At 47.5% G+C, this 16,744-nt stretch overlaps 1 protein-coding gene across 1 annotated transcript in view; it reads left to right on the forward strand.

Annotated features, from left to right (window-relative positions):
* The window catches only part of PKD2L2 (polycystin 2 like 2, transient receptor potential cation channel), a 1,478,337-nt gene extending 1,468,952 nt beyond the window's left edge, over window positions 1–9,385 (forward strand). Inside the window, exons 13-15 of the mRNA XM_085615012.1 lie at window positions 8,775–8,884; window positions 8,983–9,112; window positions 9,302–9,385. Of these exons, the coding sequence (XP_085471138.1) occupies window positions 8,775–8,884; window positions 8,983–9,112; window positions 9,302–9,385 (324 nt within the window). The remainder of the gene's footprint in view (window positions 1–8,774; window positions 8,885–8,982; window positions 9,113–9,301) is intronic.
* Window positions 9,386–16,744: the final 7,359 nt, after the last annotated feature.

The following is a 16,744-nucleotide window of genomic DNA, read 5'->3' on the forward strand; positions in this document are numbered from 1 at the left end:
GACGCAGTGGACTCTTCCATCTATCGGGTGGTCCATGAGGTTGTGGGTCCTATGGAACAACACCTTTCCGACAGAATTGTGCAAGAATGCAGTAGGTTAGCGGCTGCGCGTTCCGAGCATCCGATGCCATCTGGCGGGCAGCCTGCAGAGGGTCCTCTGCCGTCCAAAAAACAGCGTCCGGAAGGGGTGGACGTGGATGCTTTCGCGCGCCTAAAGTCGGCGTTTTTGGCGCAAACGTCGTTGGGCGCCCCAGCGACTCCTCCAACGGACGCCCCTCAGGGTACTTTCGATCCTCCTTCCCCCAGATCAGGTCAGGATGATACTCAGGGGGACACGGATGAGGAGGCGGTGTCTTCCCGTCCGTGGCGGCCGTCTTCTACTCCCTCTACTTCCGTGCTGCCGGAGGAGGACGCAGACATGCTTAATCCTGATGAGATTATGCACCCCCGGTCCGCGGCCTGGGTTCCTGGAGACAAGGTAGTAAGATTTGTTTCAGGTCGTCTCCGTAAACCCCTTGCGCAGGAGGCCAGGAGTTGTTTACGGGCGGAGTGTCCAAGGCCTACCCTGCCTGACAAGATAGCTTCTACGCCGGAATTGGACACGACAATGGCCACATTCCTGGCTAAGTATGTGAAGGACCCTAGGAAGGGTATAGATAGATCCTGGAGGTCCTGTCAGAACAAGCTCCTCGACGCTATCGGACCGATGACCAATATATTGGATATGGCGGAGGAGTCAAAAGTTTCAGGGTCCCCTATTTCCCCAGAAGTCCTCTCCAGTTGGGCCCAGCGGGCTATTATATTTATGGGCAATGCTAATTGCACCCTTTCAACCGAGCGTCGCCGCTCGTTGTTGATTAAGCTTAATCCAAAGCTGGGAGACCTGGCCTCCCCCGAAGCTGGTGCGGTGGTCCAGGGTGGCCTGTTCGGGGAGCCCTTCATTAAAGAACTGGGCAAATTTGTTTCTACATTCACATCGCTGGACAAGTCTCAATCCAACATCAAAAGAGTCTTTAATCAGCGGGTTTTCCGCTGGGCCGGACGAGGCAGGGGCCGCTCGTCCGGCCGAGGCTTTCAGCAAAACCCCTCAAAGGGACAAGGCTCTGGTCGCGGACAGTATAATTCAACCGCGAATTACACCAACTTCTACCCCACGTGAGGACAACAATTCCGAGGCCGGGGAGGCTTCAAGTCCAATTCCGGTGGAGCCAATTACAGTGGTAAGTGTTATTCTTGCAACGCAAGTTCGCATTGGCGGTCGACTAGCGACTTTTCACAGCGCATGGGCACCTATAACCTCAGATGCATGGGTTCTTCAGACCATTCAAGGTTTCCATATTGAATTTTACGGAAATCCACAGCAGGAGGCTCGACCTCGACCGCTAGCTTTTACATTCTCAGACACTCAGTTGATCGACGAGGAGGTCTCCGCAAAGGAGCCATTCGCCGATCAACTTTGCACCCTCGAGGCTTTCTCAGCAATATATTCCTGGTAGACAAAGCCGACGGGGGTTGCCGACCAGTTATCAACCTCAAATAATTCAACGGTTGGTTGATGTACCGTCATTTCAAGATGGAGGGGAACCATCTTCTTCGCGACGTCCTGTTGCCAGCGGATTGGATGGCGCGCTATGCTTACTTGGTGATTCCCATCCATCTTCCCCATCAGCGATTCCTCCAATTTTGTTGGAGAGATTTAGTATACGAGTTCACCGCTCTTCCATTCGGTCTTTCCTTGGCCCCTTGGTGCTTCACCAAGGTGCTCCATCCTGCGGTGGAATTCCTCCGAGCTCGGGGCATTCGCATGATCGTATACTTGGACGACCTCCTTCTCATGGCACAATGTCCTCGGATACTATCGCGTCAGCTCCATCAAACGGTGTCTCTTTTACAGGGCCCAGGTTTTATCATAAACGAGGCCAAGTCGGTTCTAGCTCCTTCCCAATCAGTCACATTTCTCGGGTTCGTAGTGGATTCGGTCCACGCGACCTTGAGCCTTCCGTCGAGGAAGATGGCGAAAATCCGCCACGAATTGCGGCAGACAATTTCCCAAACCGTACACCTCCTTGCGGCACCTGGCTCGTTTGGTGGGTCTCCTTTCGTCCTCGATTCAGGCGATTTTTCTGGGGCCCCTACATTATCGGGCCCTCCAGTGCCTCAAGGGGTATCATTTGCGGAAGGGCAGGTCGTACGACCACTCGGTTCCTCTTTCAGCAGAGGCAAGAGAGGAGATCGCTTGGTGGCTATCCCATATGGAGGCATGGAATGGACGCGCGATTTTCGGCTCGGTTCCAGATCTTGTCATAGAATACGATGCCAGCAGGTCGGGCTGGGGCGCTCGTTGCGGGTATTTTCTCCACCGGGGGAGTTTGGTCTTTGGACGAGCAAGCTCTTCATATCAACTGCTTAGAACTTCTAGCAGGTTAGTTTGCAGTACGATGTTGGACCAAGGACAGAATTCAATCCTGCGTCCTTTTGAAGATGGACAACATCTCTACCGTGCGGTATGTCAATCACTTGGGGGGCACCCGTTTCCGGGCATTGGCAAATCTAGCAAAGGATTTTTGGGGGTTCTGCCTGGAGCACCACATCTCGGTCATGGCGGAATATCTTCCGGGCCACAGCAATCGGGTGGCGGATTGGCATTCGAGGCATCTTCATGATTCCAGCCTTTGGAAGCTAGACCCTCAAATTTTTCAATGGTTGAACACTCGTTGGGCCCTCTTCTCAGCGGACCTCTTTGCCTCTTGGCTGGACCATCAGATTCCCCGGTTCTTCAGTTGGAGACCGGACCCAATGGCCCTGGCCACGGACGCCTTCCTTCAGGATTGGAGCATGGAACAGGGCTATGTGTTTCCGCCTTTTTCCATGATAACGAGGACGGCGGCGCAGTTGCGCCGGCAGAAGGCGGAGATCACTCTGGTGACACCTTGTTGGAGGTCTCAAGTTTGGTTTCCGGTAGGAGAGTTTCAGATGTTCGAGCTTTGGACATCTCGGCATGCGTTTTTTCTCCGGAAGGGGCCGTTTTCACGATCGGCCGGCGCACCAAGTCTCACTCATGATCGGTTACCTATCCGGCTTTTAGAGATAACCCGAAACTGTGTGTGGTAGACTGCTTAAAGGCATATGAGGCCTTGACACTAGACCTCCACCCTCCGGGCGAGCAGCAACTTTTGATAGCTCTCAAGAAGCCACACAAAGCTGTCTCTTCTCCTACCATAGCTAGGTGGGTACGTTGGGTCATGCAGGAAGCTGGTATTGATACGAAGCAGTTTGATGCTCATTCCGCCAGGGGTGCCATGGCCTCTAAAGCTTTCGCGCTGGGAGCCCGTTTGGAAGATTTGATGCGGGCTGCTGATTGGTCTTCGGACTCCACTTTTAAGAGGTTTTATTTTAAACCGGTGCTGGATGTGGCGCAGCTGGTAGTAAGTAAGCTTTGAACTAGCAGAAACCGAAGCTTCCAGTCCTGCCATAGAATCGGAATTTGCCTAGCATCCTGACGGTAAGTTCCAATTCTATTAAGGACACGGAGGCGAGGATTATCCCGCCGCGGCACAGGGGTGTGAACCCTCCCGTATGGCAGTAAGTAAACGATTTATCCTTTTACTATGGTATTGATGACATGATTGCATACCTCATTGTAAGTTGTTTGTTATTGTAACGTTTGCATTAGTCGTAAGAGATTTTTTTCCTCGACTTACATTCTTTTGTTTTTTCCAGGCAACGATGGTTCAAAACAGGACCAGTAATGGAATGGCGTGACTTACGCGAAGAAAGAGGAAGTGGCAGGATAGACAAGACGTTATGTACCTGATGCAATGGAGACAGAGGAAGGACTGTATACTCGCGTTCCTCCTTGGTTGTAGGGAGTTGTAGTTCCTAGTTGTATTGTTATAACCCTTTGGAAAAGAAATTTCGAAATCTCTCTGGCTGCTGTGCAAATTTATATGTAATAAAGCGAAGAGAGAAAAGCATAATCCTCGCCTCCGTGTCCTTAATAGAATTGGAACTTACCGTCACGATGCTAGGCAAATTCCGATTCTTCATCTTCTTTAGATATAACATTTGAGTGAGTCGAGGGTTCAAAGGTGGTATTAAAATCACCTGCCACAACAATTCTTGTATTTGGTTATCAATAAGACCCTCAAGGAGTGATAATGTGAGATATTTGTGTAGACCGCTTGTACTCCTCAAATAAATATGAAAAATAGACCGAGTCCTGTTGAAAAAGTTACAGTAACCCCATTAGATCTAAATTATCAATCGCTATTAGTGTAGAACTGCTAATACGACCGTTTTTTATTAAAATCATAAGCCCATCTATAGCTCTCCCACAGTGGGCTGCCGGTTTTGCCTCTACACTATAGCAAGTGAAACATCAATAAATACTTTTTCTGTTGCCCACGTTTCCTGGAACAAGTAAATATCTTGTTAAGCTATATATGCCAACCAGTAATAGTCAACTAATTTATGCCCCAAGCTTGCTATATTCCCGGTTAGAAGTTTTTAAAAAGTCGCGGGTTGCTCTGCTCACTCATCTCATTTCCAGTCGGGACATCTAATATCTCCTTTTGGGCAGGATTCTCTATGGAGTAAGAACTACTAACGGCATGGTGCTTACACAGGTTATCTGCAAAGTTGTCGCCCAATTTACACGAGATTAATGAGGTCGAGTTTAAATCGGTGTAACTATGAGACACTCTTGGAAAAGATGGATCTAACTTCCCCACCTGATGGTTAGCCATGCAATTTATCGCCTCATCCCCTGCACAGTAATCTAGAAATTCACCCTAGTCAGCAGGAGATAAAGCAAAAACGTCAATGCACCCTATAACATGATAGGCTGTGTGGACCTGGCTCTCTTCTGAGCTACATAAATCAACCATCCCCATCTGATTTTTGGCCAAGGCCTTTGTCACTTCACCCCCAGCGCAATGGACGAAAAAATGACTTCAGTCAGCAGAAGATGGAGCAATAACATCAGTGCACCTTATAGCATTAGAAGTTACATGCAATCTACCAGATGTATCTGATTCGCTCGACTTCATTTGTAACTTAGAGTCCCTTTTAGGAGACAGCCTTAGTCAGTCTATTTCATCCAAGCAGCAACAGAGTTCCATGAGATTCCATGGGAAGGCGGCAATGCCTTTAACCTCATTCCCAGGGTTTGGCTCCCGTGCAAATTACATGTACTTAACTCGAAGTTGACTAGGTTTTCGACCAGATGGGGTGATATAAAAGCAACTTGTATATAGTCATAGCTCGATGTATACCTTTTAGCGAACACTATGTCGGATCTTATGACTGAGAGACATTTCTTCTCAACTCCCAGCCAATGGATTGCTTTGTTAATCAGAGCTTCGGGATCTTAATAGGAGCCAAGTTTCAGCTGTGGGACCTCTGTCATAAAAATGGAATTAAGGTAGGGAGAATGTGGATAGTCTTGTGAATCCAAACAGCGATCCTTATCACAGGATCTCCTCAATGGATTAGAAGTTAGCAGCCGTGAATTATCATTAGGAAGCCTACTTCTGACACTAGGACAATGATCTCCAATCATCCTCGGCTGAGTAATGCGGGGGGTATTATTAGTAACACAGTTCCATGAATTCTGTGATCTTAATGGCCTTAAGGGCTCTGAGCTTGATTTGATCACTGCATGATGAGGGCTATTCAGCATCTTACTTGGGACACCCGTTTTTCCCGGTTGAAATCTATTATGGGTAGTAAGGATCTTCTGTTGAGGTGCAGAACTTAGTGTCATAGGAGAGGGGATTTTACAAGTCGTACTAGACTGAGCCGTAGGTATGGGTTCAGTAACCCCCCTCCGGCAGCCTTTGGCATGTTCACACAAACAGGGGCTATATGATCACTTGATCCGATAGTAATAGAATTACATTTTTAAGGTGGTCCAGTTTGCTATCCTGCCTTCCAAGATGACTGTTCAAATCCTGGGAGGTGACACATTCAATGTTGGAAGATAAAACTTGATTTATATCTTTGGGCTCAGCTTGAGGCCTTGTGGTTTCATCAGTAGGCTGTAACCCTGTGGCTTCATCAGCCAACTGCAGCAGCTCAAATCGATTGTGACTGGGAACATTAGCAACTATATTAATTTTGGCATACAAGGGGCATTCGAAGCTCTCACTCACCCCTAATCCACACGAGTTGATCCTATCAGGGGTTATTTCATTTAAGATTCCCACAAGCTCTGGTGAGTCACAAACACCGCTAGTAATCGAATCTGGTTGTTCACAGACTTTCATTTTTTTTCTTGAACATCGCTGGGACTATTGGATGATGACTCTTCTCTATCACTTTATTCCCGCTAGTTTTTAGGAGTTGTGCAACTTCCTCAATAAGGTGATAAATTTCAGCCAGGGATGGCAAATTTGGTTGAGCCGTACCAGATCTATCTTCCAAGAGTTTCTAGTTTTTTAGCCTGGTTCTCATTTCATCTCATCAGTCCTCTCTTAGTACATCTTTGTCTTCGAGCTTTGCATAGTGAGCACTCGAAATGACCTTAGGTTACCATCAGTTAAGATTCCCCAATCCTTTTCCTGCTCTGTATAGCCTGTGTGTAGCAGGCGGTTTGTGCAGGGCTTAGTTTTCAGTCGTCACTGTGTGTTTTATCCCTGTAACTGTTGGGCCCAGGGCACATCATTTGCCTAAATCCTCGGCCTTCTGTACACACTGGCCAAGGCCTGACACCAAACCCTTTAAGCTCTTATCATTAGACATGCTTTAGGGCATGCCCTCTATTCACCACTACTTACAAACCATCTAGGCTTCTATTTATGCTATCCCAGAAGGGCCAGCATAAGGTTATCCATACACTATACCTGCTCCCTCTGCCTCCAGAATCTCTATTTGATTAAATTGGGTTCTGTTATTGTCATGGTCATAGTGTCCATGCTCTTGCCCCTTATGCCTTTTGGTCTCTGGCCACAGGGAGCAGTCTTGAACATTTCCTGTGCTCACACCCCTATCTTGGGAGTGTGCTGGATAGGGTCTCTGGCCATGTCCTGCAGGCTCTGTTCGCAGGTCTTTTCATATGGCCATATAAAGGAGCCAATGCCACTTCCCCATATTATCGACATTGACTTTATCTGAGGCCTCTGCTAATTCTCCATTAATGCTCAAGTCACTAGGCATTATTTAGGTCCTCTGGCGAGGTTTCTGGATACTGCAGTGTCTATGGTAATTCCCTGTGCCCATATTTCCTGGCCATAGAGCTCCTTCCCACACTTACGCCCATTCACCTAGACCCATTTAAGCATGGCTTTCCGTTATACGCTGTGAAGCCTGTGCTCATAATCTCTGTTCATTCCATATGCCCCAGAGCCTAGTGCAATAATCTCTAAGTGATACTACTGGCACTACCTTTGGAACAGAGTGAAGGCTGTCATCACTGTAGCCGGGGATGTCCAATGTCCAGTGCCCACTCACCCTATGGGCACAGCCTTTGCTTATACCCTGCATATTATATGAACTGATGATACCCTAGGGTTATGCCTTTTTTTCACTTCTTTACCTGTAATGAAGTCAAATCAGTTCGATTTGCTGTGATAAAATCCCCCCTACTGCCGAAGCCTAGGGCCTTCACATTTACTATATGGACTTTGAGTATAGGGTGTGGTCTACAATAAGATGGAGTGCCTACCATCCCGTTCCTATCACTTACTAGTGTAGCTTATGGTTGGGTTTGTTCTGAGTGTATGTTTCAGAACCCATTTCCACTACTTCTGCCTTGACTGCCAATTTAGCAAGGCAAGTTGCCATGCCTAATGGGCTTTAGCCAAAGGATGCAACATTTGGCCAAAAGGTATGTCGAGTAACCACAGTACCTATTATGGGCAGATGGTAGACTTTTTCCATACTTTTTGCCAGTACTCTTACGTACAGTACCCAAATTGCATGTATTTCCAGCAGTCGGTTTTACATTCTTGCTTTCTAAGAAAATGGAACATTTTGGAACCCTGTCCTCTGACGTTCCCCTTCCTGACCAATCTGCCCAACTTAGGTTCAAATGTAGGTGTACGGAGAAAACGTTACAGTCAATCAAAAATGTTTTTTCATTGACAGCACGCAGCAGAAGTATTTTGCAGTGCCAATCTGGAATGGGATGTCCAGGGGCGTTAGTCAATTCCTGCTTGCAGTACATGCGGGCACAACTGCAGAGTAGTGTCATACATATTGTTAGGATAGCTGTATATTTTTCCTTTCACATTCCGTACAAAAACTTCTGAACAAATTTACAATAAAACAAGCAGCTGGGGTAAAATGGATGAAACTTAACCTCCATGCGTAGTACTGGGTCAATGAAGACATGTTGATGAAGGCAGCAAGCATGCAAAGGCTCTTTCTTGCCCCTCTGCCCTCCATTAGTCGCAGAAACACCAATCACCCGGGAGCAGTGAAAACTCTATTAATTTAGGCACGTCAGTGATTCTACTTAAAAATAATAATCATGATAACCCTGGTGTGCAATATGCATATTTGTTGCCTGGTTTACTTTCCCTTTTACCTGTTTTTTAGTGTGATAAAACTCAGCAGGATATTTCCCAGAGTGGCATCACGGATCTACTGCCATTTTATCATGCATGTTTCTGTGAGACTTTAATATTTTGATGAACATTATTCAGTTCAATTCTGTAAAACAACTCAAAGTTAGGTGAAAGACTCGTACTTTTTCACCCGTTTGTATGCTTTTCCAGATTTTCAAAAGCTCATCCTAACACGTCTTTAACTATTTTTCTCCTCAAATTTTGTTAGACAGCTCTTGCAAAGCGACAAAAATGGAAAGAAAGACTTTGGCGAAACTATTACTCCAACCAGGATGATAATCTGAACTCTGCCCTGGTCACACAACACGAATATCAAAAGTATGTTTCGATATGTCAATTCATTTATATTTTCTTAGAAATACCTTAATTCCCAAAGCTTTCTGAAAGTATTATATATTTATTTTCATTTGTTCTAGGATGGTGAAACATTCTGCTGAACTGGAAAAAAAATTAAGTGAAATCTCTCTAAAAGTGGACGGTATTGTACAACAAAATAACAAGGAAACTGGAGGGAAGCAGGATGAATCTAATATTCAAATTAATAAAGTAAGGCATGCTCAAAAGCGGTTACAGATTCTTAGTCGAAATACTTATGATTGGTTAAGGTGTTCCTTTAATGCGACAGGTGGCCGCCTACCACAGTCTAGGCGTGTATTGCATTATACATATCTACTAATACACTAAAGTGATAAAAGAGGAACTTGATCTAAACGTATTATGTGTTGTCTTTTTAAGATGCTGCATTTTTTTAATGAAGAATTGTGGGTAGGCCTGGGCCCACATTTTCGACTGAGTTCAAAACAACTCGAATGTTCCTGATATTCTTTGTTCACCCAGCTCTGACAACGAAGTTAGTGTAGTATAATTCATTAAGCCATCGGATTCTGTCTTAAATTCCTACAAATTTGAAGCGACTTTTCAAAAATGTTTTTTTTTATTAAAGAGAAAACATGCCCAAATATGTATCATTCCCCGTTTTTGTTTCGTATAGCCAATTTACTAATCACGCCGTATTTTTGGCTGAAATACTACTTGGAGAAGAGTGACCTAAATAACAAGCATTGGCATAGCCAATAGGTCTCGCCTTTCGAACCTTATAAGTGTTTAGCCATGCAACAGTTGCATAACTAAATACTTATAAGGTCCCAAAAGCGAGACCTATTGGCTATCCTAAGCGGCCGTGCGGCCGCGAAAGTGAAAGTGATCGCGATCACGATCAAACATCAAACAGAAACCGAAAGTAATCGCGGTAAAGCGTGGCGCGCGCGGCCGCGCACATGCACTGTAGCTCTAGGCTGGCCTGGTAGCACTTTTTGGAGCCCTCTCAATAAGTCTTGCCAGACCAGCGCATGCGCTGGGTCAGGCGAGACCTAAACATAGAAAGCAGGAATGGTGCCCCAATGTAAAACTGCTATAGTATAGTGAAAACTAACAGTGCTTTTTAGGTCTCGCCTGACACAGCGCATGCTACCAGGCCAGCCTAGAGCTACAGTGCATGTGCGCGCCGCGCTTTTCCGCGATTACTTTCACTTTGATCGCAATCGCGATCACTTTCGCGGCCGCACGGCCGCTTGTTATATTTTTGCTGTGTGCCAAATAACAACCCTACATCATCGGGAAGGGCCGAACTACAGGGAGCTCATTTAGCTGCAGGGTGCATCTCTCACGTTCTACTTAACTGAGGATATTTTAAAACATGTCCAAATATATTGACCATCTCAGCTTGTGGGTACCCAATGCAGCAGATTTTAATTAGAATCCTTTAAAAAACCCACTTACAGCTACAGAAAACCGTAAACCGCTGTCATTTCTATAATATTCATATGTTTTGGGATTGAGCTCTTTAAATATTCAGTAATAAAAATCCCCTCATCAATAGTTATGCACTGCAGAAAAACACTTCTGTCGCTATAAAAGCAGCCATTATCTGGAGTCAACTCGATTATCACAAGCCTCACCAATTTAAATCGTTTAACTATTTTCACACTCGGGGTCTGAGCATGTTTAGATTTTTCATTTGTGCAGAGGCTGGGTTCCATTTCCCTGGTTAACAACAACTGAGAGCATTTCAAATCCGCAGTAAAGTGAGATCGCCCCCTCAAATACCCTCCATGTGGTGCGATCATTCATTCTCCGATTCCTAGCTGGTTTGATACTGAAATGTAACACTTAAATTGGACATGTAGCGCGCCCAGAAGCCAGGGCCGGGCTGGGAACCCAAAGCATCTCTGGAAGTTTTGTGGCATGGAGGCGCAATTATGAAGCACTGTGGTGGTTGCAAAACCGGCCCCAGCCACAGCAAAACAGCCCCCGCCCAGATCTTTAAGCGGGATAAAAAACTGTGGGGGGGGGGGGAGACTGTCAAGAGGGCGTGGCCAATGTAATTATGGGCGTGGCTTAAAACCACCTCTAAGCCAAAAATCTGTGATTACCATAGTGTGCCGCTAGGCTTATATTTAGTTGTTTCTGTCATTGCATCCAGATATATGATACAACAAGTAACATCATACCTACAACAAGTCAGGACTATTGGCTTTGTCAATGGTTGTTAGTTGCATAGGATAAATAAGCAGTAACTATGGCTTGTGTATAATATTGAAAAAGCTTCCACTTAAAGCCCTGAGTCTCAAAAAGAGAATGGAAATCCAGAGAGAAAATGACTCTCTTGAAAGGATTTCCCTTCCCCCACAACACTCACCTGGCATGAGGTCATGCGTAGCTTCTCCACTAGTGAGGAGTGAGCAGTGTGAGCAGCGCACATCTATGTGCCTGCTGTCACTGCAGTCCGGAAAACAACGACCGCCCGTGCCAGGGCACAAGACAGAGCCTGATAGAGACCCGTTTCGAGGCTCCCTTTATCAAGCATTGGCATAGCCAATAGGTCTCGCCTTTGGGACCTTATAAGTTTTGAGTTATGCAGCACAATTTCCTTGGTGCAACAACATCAAGTGTTGCATGGCTAAACACTTATACGGTCCCAAAGGCGAGACCTATTGGCTATGCCAATGCTTGTTTAACAATCTCGGAAGGCTGCACAATCCCAGCATGCCTAGCAATGCATCACTTAGGCATTTAATTTATATTTTGTGCTCTGTGGCGAATATCCTGAACAAAGCCATTGCTTTGTTTAAAGCTAGTTTTGGCTACTAACACTACTTTGAAGGTGAGGGAGGTTGAGAGGAGAGGTTTGCATTCTTCTGACGTCTTTGGTCATTGTTAGTTTTAAGCATTTTTGTGAGGAAAGTTGTCAGGCGGAATTGCTTCCGCCCGACACCGCATCGGTCCTGACCACCTTATTAGGATGCGACCGAACACTGTTCGGTTGCATTCCTACATTTAGCTATGGGACAATGTATGCAGGCCGTAAACTGACCGTAATGCATGCTCCCGTAGTGAAATAGGAGGTGCGGTTCATCTCTGCACCCCGTTGCAGGCACCTCAAGGTGCCTGCCACAAGGTGCAGGGATCAACAACTGGATCTACCAACTGGAGGCCGTGCACCCAAGGGGGCCCTGCTGAGGGCCCCCAAAGATGCATGCTTTCCGACATGGTTTCCATGTCGGCCAGGCTTGCATGAAAACCATGTCGGAAACTGTCATCGTAATCTCAGGGGCAGAAAGGCCCGCCCTTGAGATTAAAGGCTGGATTCCGACTGGCAGACAGGTTTTCTGAGCCCATCAGAAGCCAGCCGGAATGACCGGCCGGTTCCCTTTCCGACCGCCTCCATCAAAATGAGGTGGTCGGGAAGGAAACAGAACGGCGGTCAGAGCCTTTACAGCTGCATTGTAATCGGCCCCTATATATTTAAATGACTTACTTGAAGGGGTTTTCAGCCAACTCGCTTCATCAAGTGGTCTGTTTTTGTGTCATTCACATTTTGCTTCCCCCCACTTCAGCAAAGGGGCGAGTCAACTAAGCCAATAGTTGACTTTACTTCAAATGACTGCATTTTACTCTATCACAAGTAGTTCCCTTCTGTGAAAGCAGGACATTTTTTATATAAATAAGGCTTATTCCAGCCTTATCAGTTCCTATCTCCTGCCTATGGTGTTGTAAATTGCTTTTGGAATGAATTTGTTTATCCAACTACTGCCATTTCACGACATAACAGATTGTATCCATTTTGAACTGTTCTGTATTAAGTTACACCTTCTTACTTTATTTCTTGCCTTCTTGATTTCTTTGTTTAATTTTTTTCTTTCCTTCCTTCAGTCCTTCCATCCGTCTTTCCTTCCTTCTTACTCTATGTTTTTCTTATTGTAGATTAGGCCGTTGTTGTAGATGGCCACCGTAGATGACCGTCATAGATTAGGCCGTCATACACGAACGAACATCGTAGACCGTCATAGACAATGCCATTATAGATGAGGCACTCGTAGATGAGGATATTTGTAGATGAGACTGTCGTAGACAACCAACATAGATGAGGATCGTAGATGCAGCTGTTGTTGATGGCCGTCATAGATGAGGCCGTCGTAGATGTGTGTCATAGAGGAGTATTTCGTAGACGACCGTCACAGACAATATCATCGTAGATGAGGCCATTGTTGGTGAAGCCATTCGTAGATGAGGCCATTCATAGATGAGGCAATCGTAGATAAGGCTATTCGTAGATTAGGTTGTCGTAGACAACCATCATAGATAACCATCGTAGACGAGGCTGTTGTCGACGACAGTCGTGGATGAGGCCGTCGTAGACGAATGTCATAGATGAGGCTTTCGTAGACGACCGTCATAGACGATGTAATCGTAGATGAGGCATTTGTAGGTTAGCCTATTCATAGATGAGGCCATTTGTAGATGAGGCTATTCGTAGATGAGGCTGTCGTCGATGACCATCGTAGAAGACCATCGTAGATGAGGATGTCGTAGACGAGGCTGTCTTCGACAACCGTTATAGATCACTGTAGACGACAACTGTCATAGATGAGGCCATCGTCAAAAGACTGTTAAAGATGAGGACGTCATAGACGATGCCGTCTTAGACAAGGCCGTTATAGATGAGGCTGTCATAGGTGACCGTCATAGATGACCATCATAGACAATGCAATTGTATATGAGGCCATCGTAAACAAGGCCATCGTAGACGAGGCGTCATAGACGAGGCCATTATAGGTGAGGCAGTAATAGTCAGCATGGTTGTGGTTGTTAACATTGTCATCATAATTGTTGTTATCAATGATTTCAACAGCAGTTTTGTCAGGTTATGTGGATTTCCCTGATGTAGTGTCAGAGCTGAAGAGGAAGTTGTAGGGACTGCCTCTGAGGAAGTTTTTTTCCATTTTTTTCTCTCTCTGTGAGAAGTGTCTTATCAAAACTCATGGTCAGTCATTTTTATGGCTTTTCTGCGCACCTTCTGGAGACCTTTGGTGCGACCTCACCCTTTGACCTCTCCTGTGAGGTGAACGAATCCTTACTGTCCTCATCAGAAGTGACAGATTTAAGTTTCTGTAGTTCCAATGATACCCTCATCTCTCTGAATGTGAGTTTTTGAGGAAAAGGTTAGACATATTTTGTTATCCATTACTACGATAGTGATACATACTGCTTTTTTATGGTACCGTGGGACTCCCACTTCGACGGGGAATGATTCAAGCATGTGAATCTATGAAAGATCCAATACTGGAGAACTAGAATTATAAGCATATAGCTGTTTCTTCTTCACCATGGCATTCACACTAAAATTCATAAAGCTAACCAACCTTAAAGTGCAACCAGAACCACAGACAGAGCTATAAGGGGAGCATTATGTAATATAATAAATAACAAACACAGACTGTAACCACCAAATAAATATCTGTCCTGGAGTTTGAGTCCAGGGAGTAAGGTTTTGCAAAGGTAATCAATCAATCAATCACTCAATCAATCAATCGGCGAATTTGTATAGCGCGCTACTCACCCGCAAGGGTCTCAAGGCGCTGGGGGGGGGGGAGGGGGTCGCTACTGCTCGAATAGCCAGGTCTTGAGCTGTTTCCTGAAGGAGAGATGGTTCTGGGTCAGCCGTAGGTGGGTTGGGAGGGAGTTCCACGTTTTGGCCGCCAGGTAGGAAAAGGACCTTCCCCCGGCGGTGGTCTTGCTAATGCGTGGAATGGAGGAGAGTGTGAGGCAGGCGGAGCGGAGCTGGCGGGTGGGTGTGTGGAATGTGAGGCGGCTGTTGAGGTACTTCGGGCCCATGTCGTGGAGGGCCTTGTGTTCGTGGGTGAGGAGTCTGAACGTGATCCTCTTGTTGACGGGGAGCCAGTGCAGGTCTCTCAGATGGGCGGAGATGTGGCTGTGGCGGGGGACGTCCAGGATGAGACGTGCTGACGCGTTCTGTATGTGTTGGAGTCTTTTTTGAAGTTTGGCAGTGGTTCCGGCGTAGAGGGTGTTCCCGTAGTCCAGGCGGCTGGTGACGAGGGCCTGGGTGACTGTCTTCCTGGTTTCGGTGGGGATCCATTGGAAGATCTTACGGAGCATGCACAGGGTGTTGAAGCAAGTTGATGAGACGGCGTTGACTTGCTTGGTCATCGTGAGGGAGGAGTCCAGATGACGCCCAGGTTGCATGCGTGGTCCGTAGGCTTGGGTGTGGTGCCCAGTGCCGGGGGCCACCAGGAGTCATCCCAGGCGGAGGGGGATGGTCCCAGGATGAGGACTTCCGTCTTGTCTGAGTTCAGTTTTAGACGGCTGAGCTTCATCCATTCCGCGACGTCTTTCATGCCCTCCTGGAGGCTGGATCTGGCGGAGGCGGGGTCGTTGGTGAGGGAGAGGATCAGCTGGGTGTCGTCGGCGTAGGAGATGATGTTGAGGTTGTGTTGACGTGCGATGGCTGCGAGAGGGCTCATGTAGATGTTGAAGAGGGTGGGGCTGAGTGAGGATCCTTGTGGGACGCTGCAGATAACTTCGGTGGCCTCGGAGCGGAACGGTGGGAGGCGGACTCTCTGGGTTCTTCCGGTGAGGAACGAGATGATCCACTCTAGGGCCGCTCCTTGGATGCCGGAGTTGCTGAGTCGCTGTATCAGTGTGCGGTGGGATACCGTGTCGAAGGCTGCCGAGAGGTCCAGGAGGATGAGGGCCGCTGTTTCCCCATTGTCGAGCATGGACCTGATGTCGTCGGTGGCAGCGATGAGGGCGGTCTCGGTGCTGAGGTTTGCTCGGAAGCCGGACTGTGAGGGGTCGAGGTAGCCGTTCGTCTCGAGGAAGGCAGAGAGTTGTTTGTTGACGGTCTTCTCGATGACTTTGGCCGGAAAGGGGAGGAGCGAGATGGGACGGAAGTTCTTGAGGTCCGTGGGGTCCGCGGTCGGTTTCTTCAGGAGAGCGCTGATCTCGGCGTGTTTCCAGCTCTCCGGGAAGGTGGCGGAAGCGAAGGAGCTGTTGATGACGTCCCGGAGATGGGTTGCGATGATGGAGACGGCTTTGTTGAAGATGTGGTGTGGGCAGGGGTCGGTAGGGGATCCGGAGTGGATGGTGTTCATCATGCGGGTGGTGTTTTCGGTGCTGACGGGGGTCCAGGTGCCGATGGTGGTAGTGGGGGGCGTTGCTTCAGTGGTTGGGTGCGTGGTCTGGGCGCCGAAGCTGTTGTGTATGTCTGCGATCTTCTGGTGGAAAAAAGTGGCGAGTGAGTCGCAGAGGTTTTGCGAGGGTGTAATGTCGTTGTTGCTGGCGCTGCGGTTGGAGAGCTCTTTAACGACGCTGAAGAGCTCCTTGCTGTTGTGGGAGTTGTTGTCCAGCCGTTCTTTGAATGACGTCCTTTTGGTGGTGCGGATCAGCTGGTGGTGTTTGCGGGTGGCGTCCTTGAGGGCTGTCATGTTGTCTGCTGTCGGGTTGTGGCGCCAGGTTTTCTCGAGGGTGCGGCAGGTTTTCTTGGAGTTCTTGAGGTCGTCGGTGAACAACCGGGTTCTCCTGCTGCCGGGTCTGCTGGGAGGTTTCCTCAGTGGTGCGAGGTCATCGGCGCAGCTGGTGAGCCACTGTGCGAGGTTGCGTGCTGCTTCGTTGGGGTCCGTTGTGTTGGTGGGTGGGTTCTGGCTGAGGGCGGTGGTGAGCTGGTCGGAGGTGATCTTGCTCCAGCTTCTGCGGGTGGCCTGTTGCGGGTGGTGGTGGATCGTTGTTCTCCTGAAGGTGAAGTGGACGCAGCTGTGGTCTGTCCAGTGGAGTCCGGTGGAGTGGTTGAAGGAGATGTGCTTGCTGGAGGAGAAGATGGGG

Source organism: Triturus cristatus, chromosome 7, assembly GCF_964204655.1.
Source record: "Triturus cristatus chromosome 7, aTriCri1.1, whole genome shotgun sequence".
Taxonomy (NCBI): domain Eukaryota; kingdom Metazoa; phylum Chordata; class Amphibia; order Caudata; family Salamandridae; genus Triturus; species Triturus cristatus.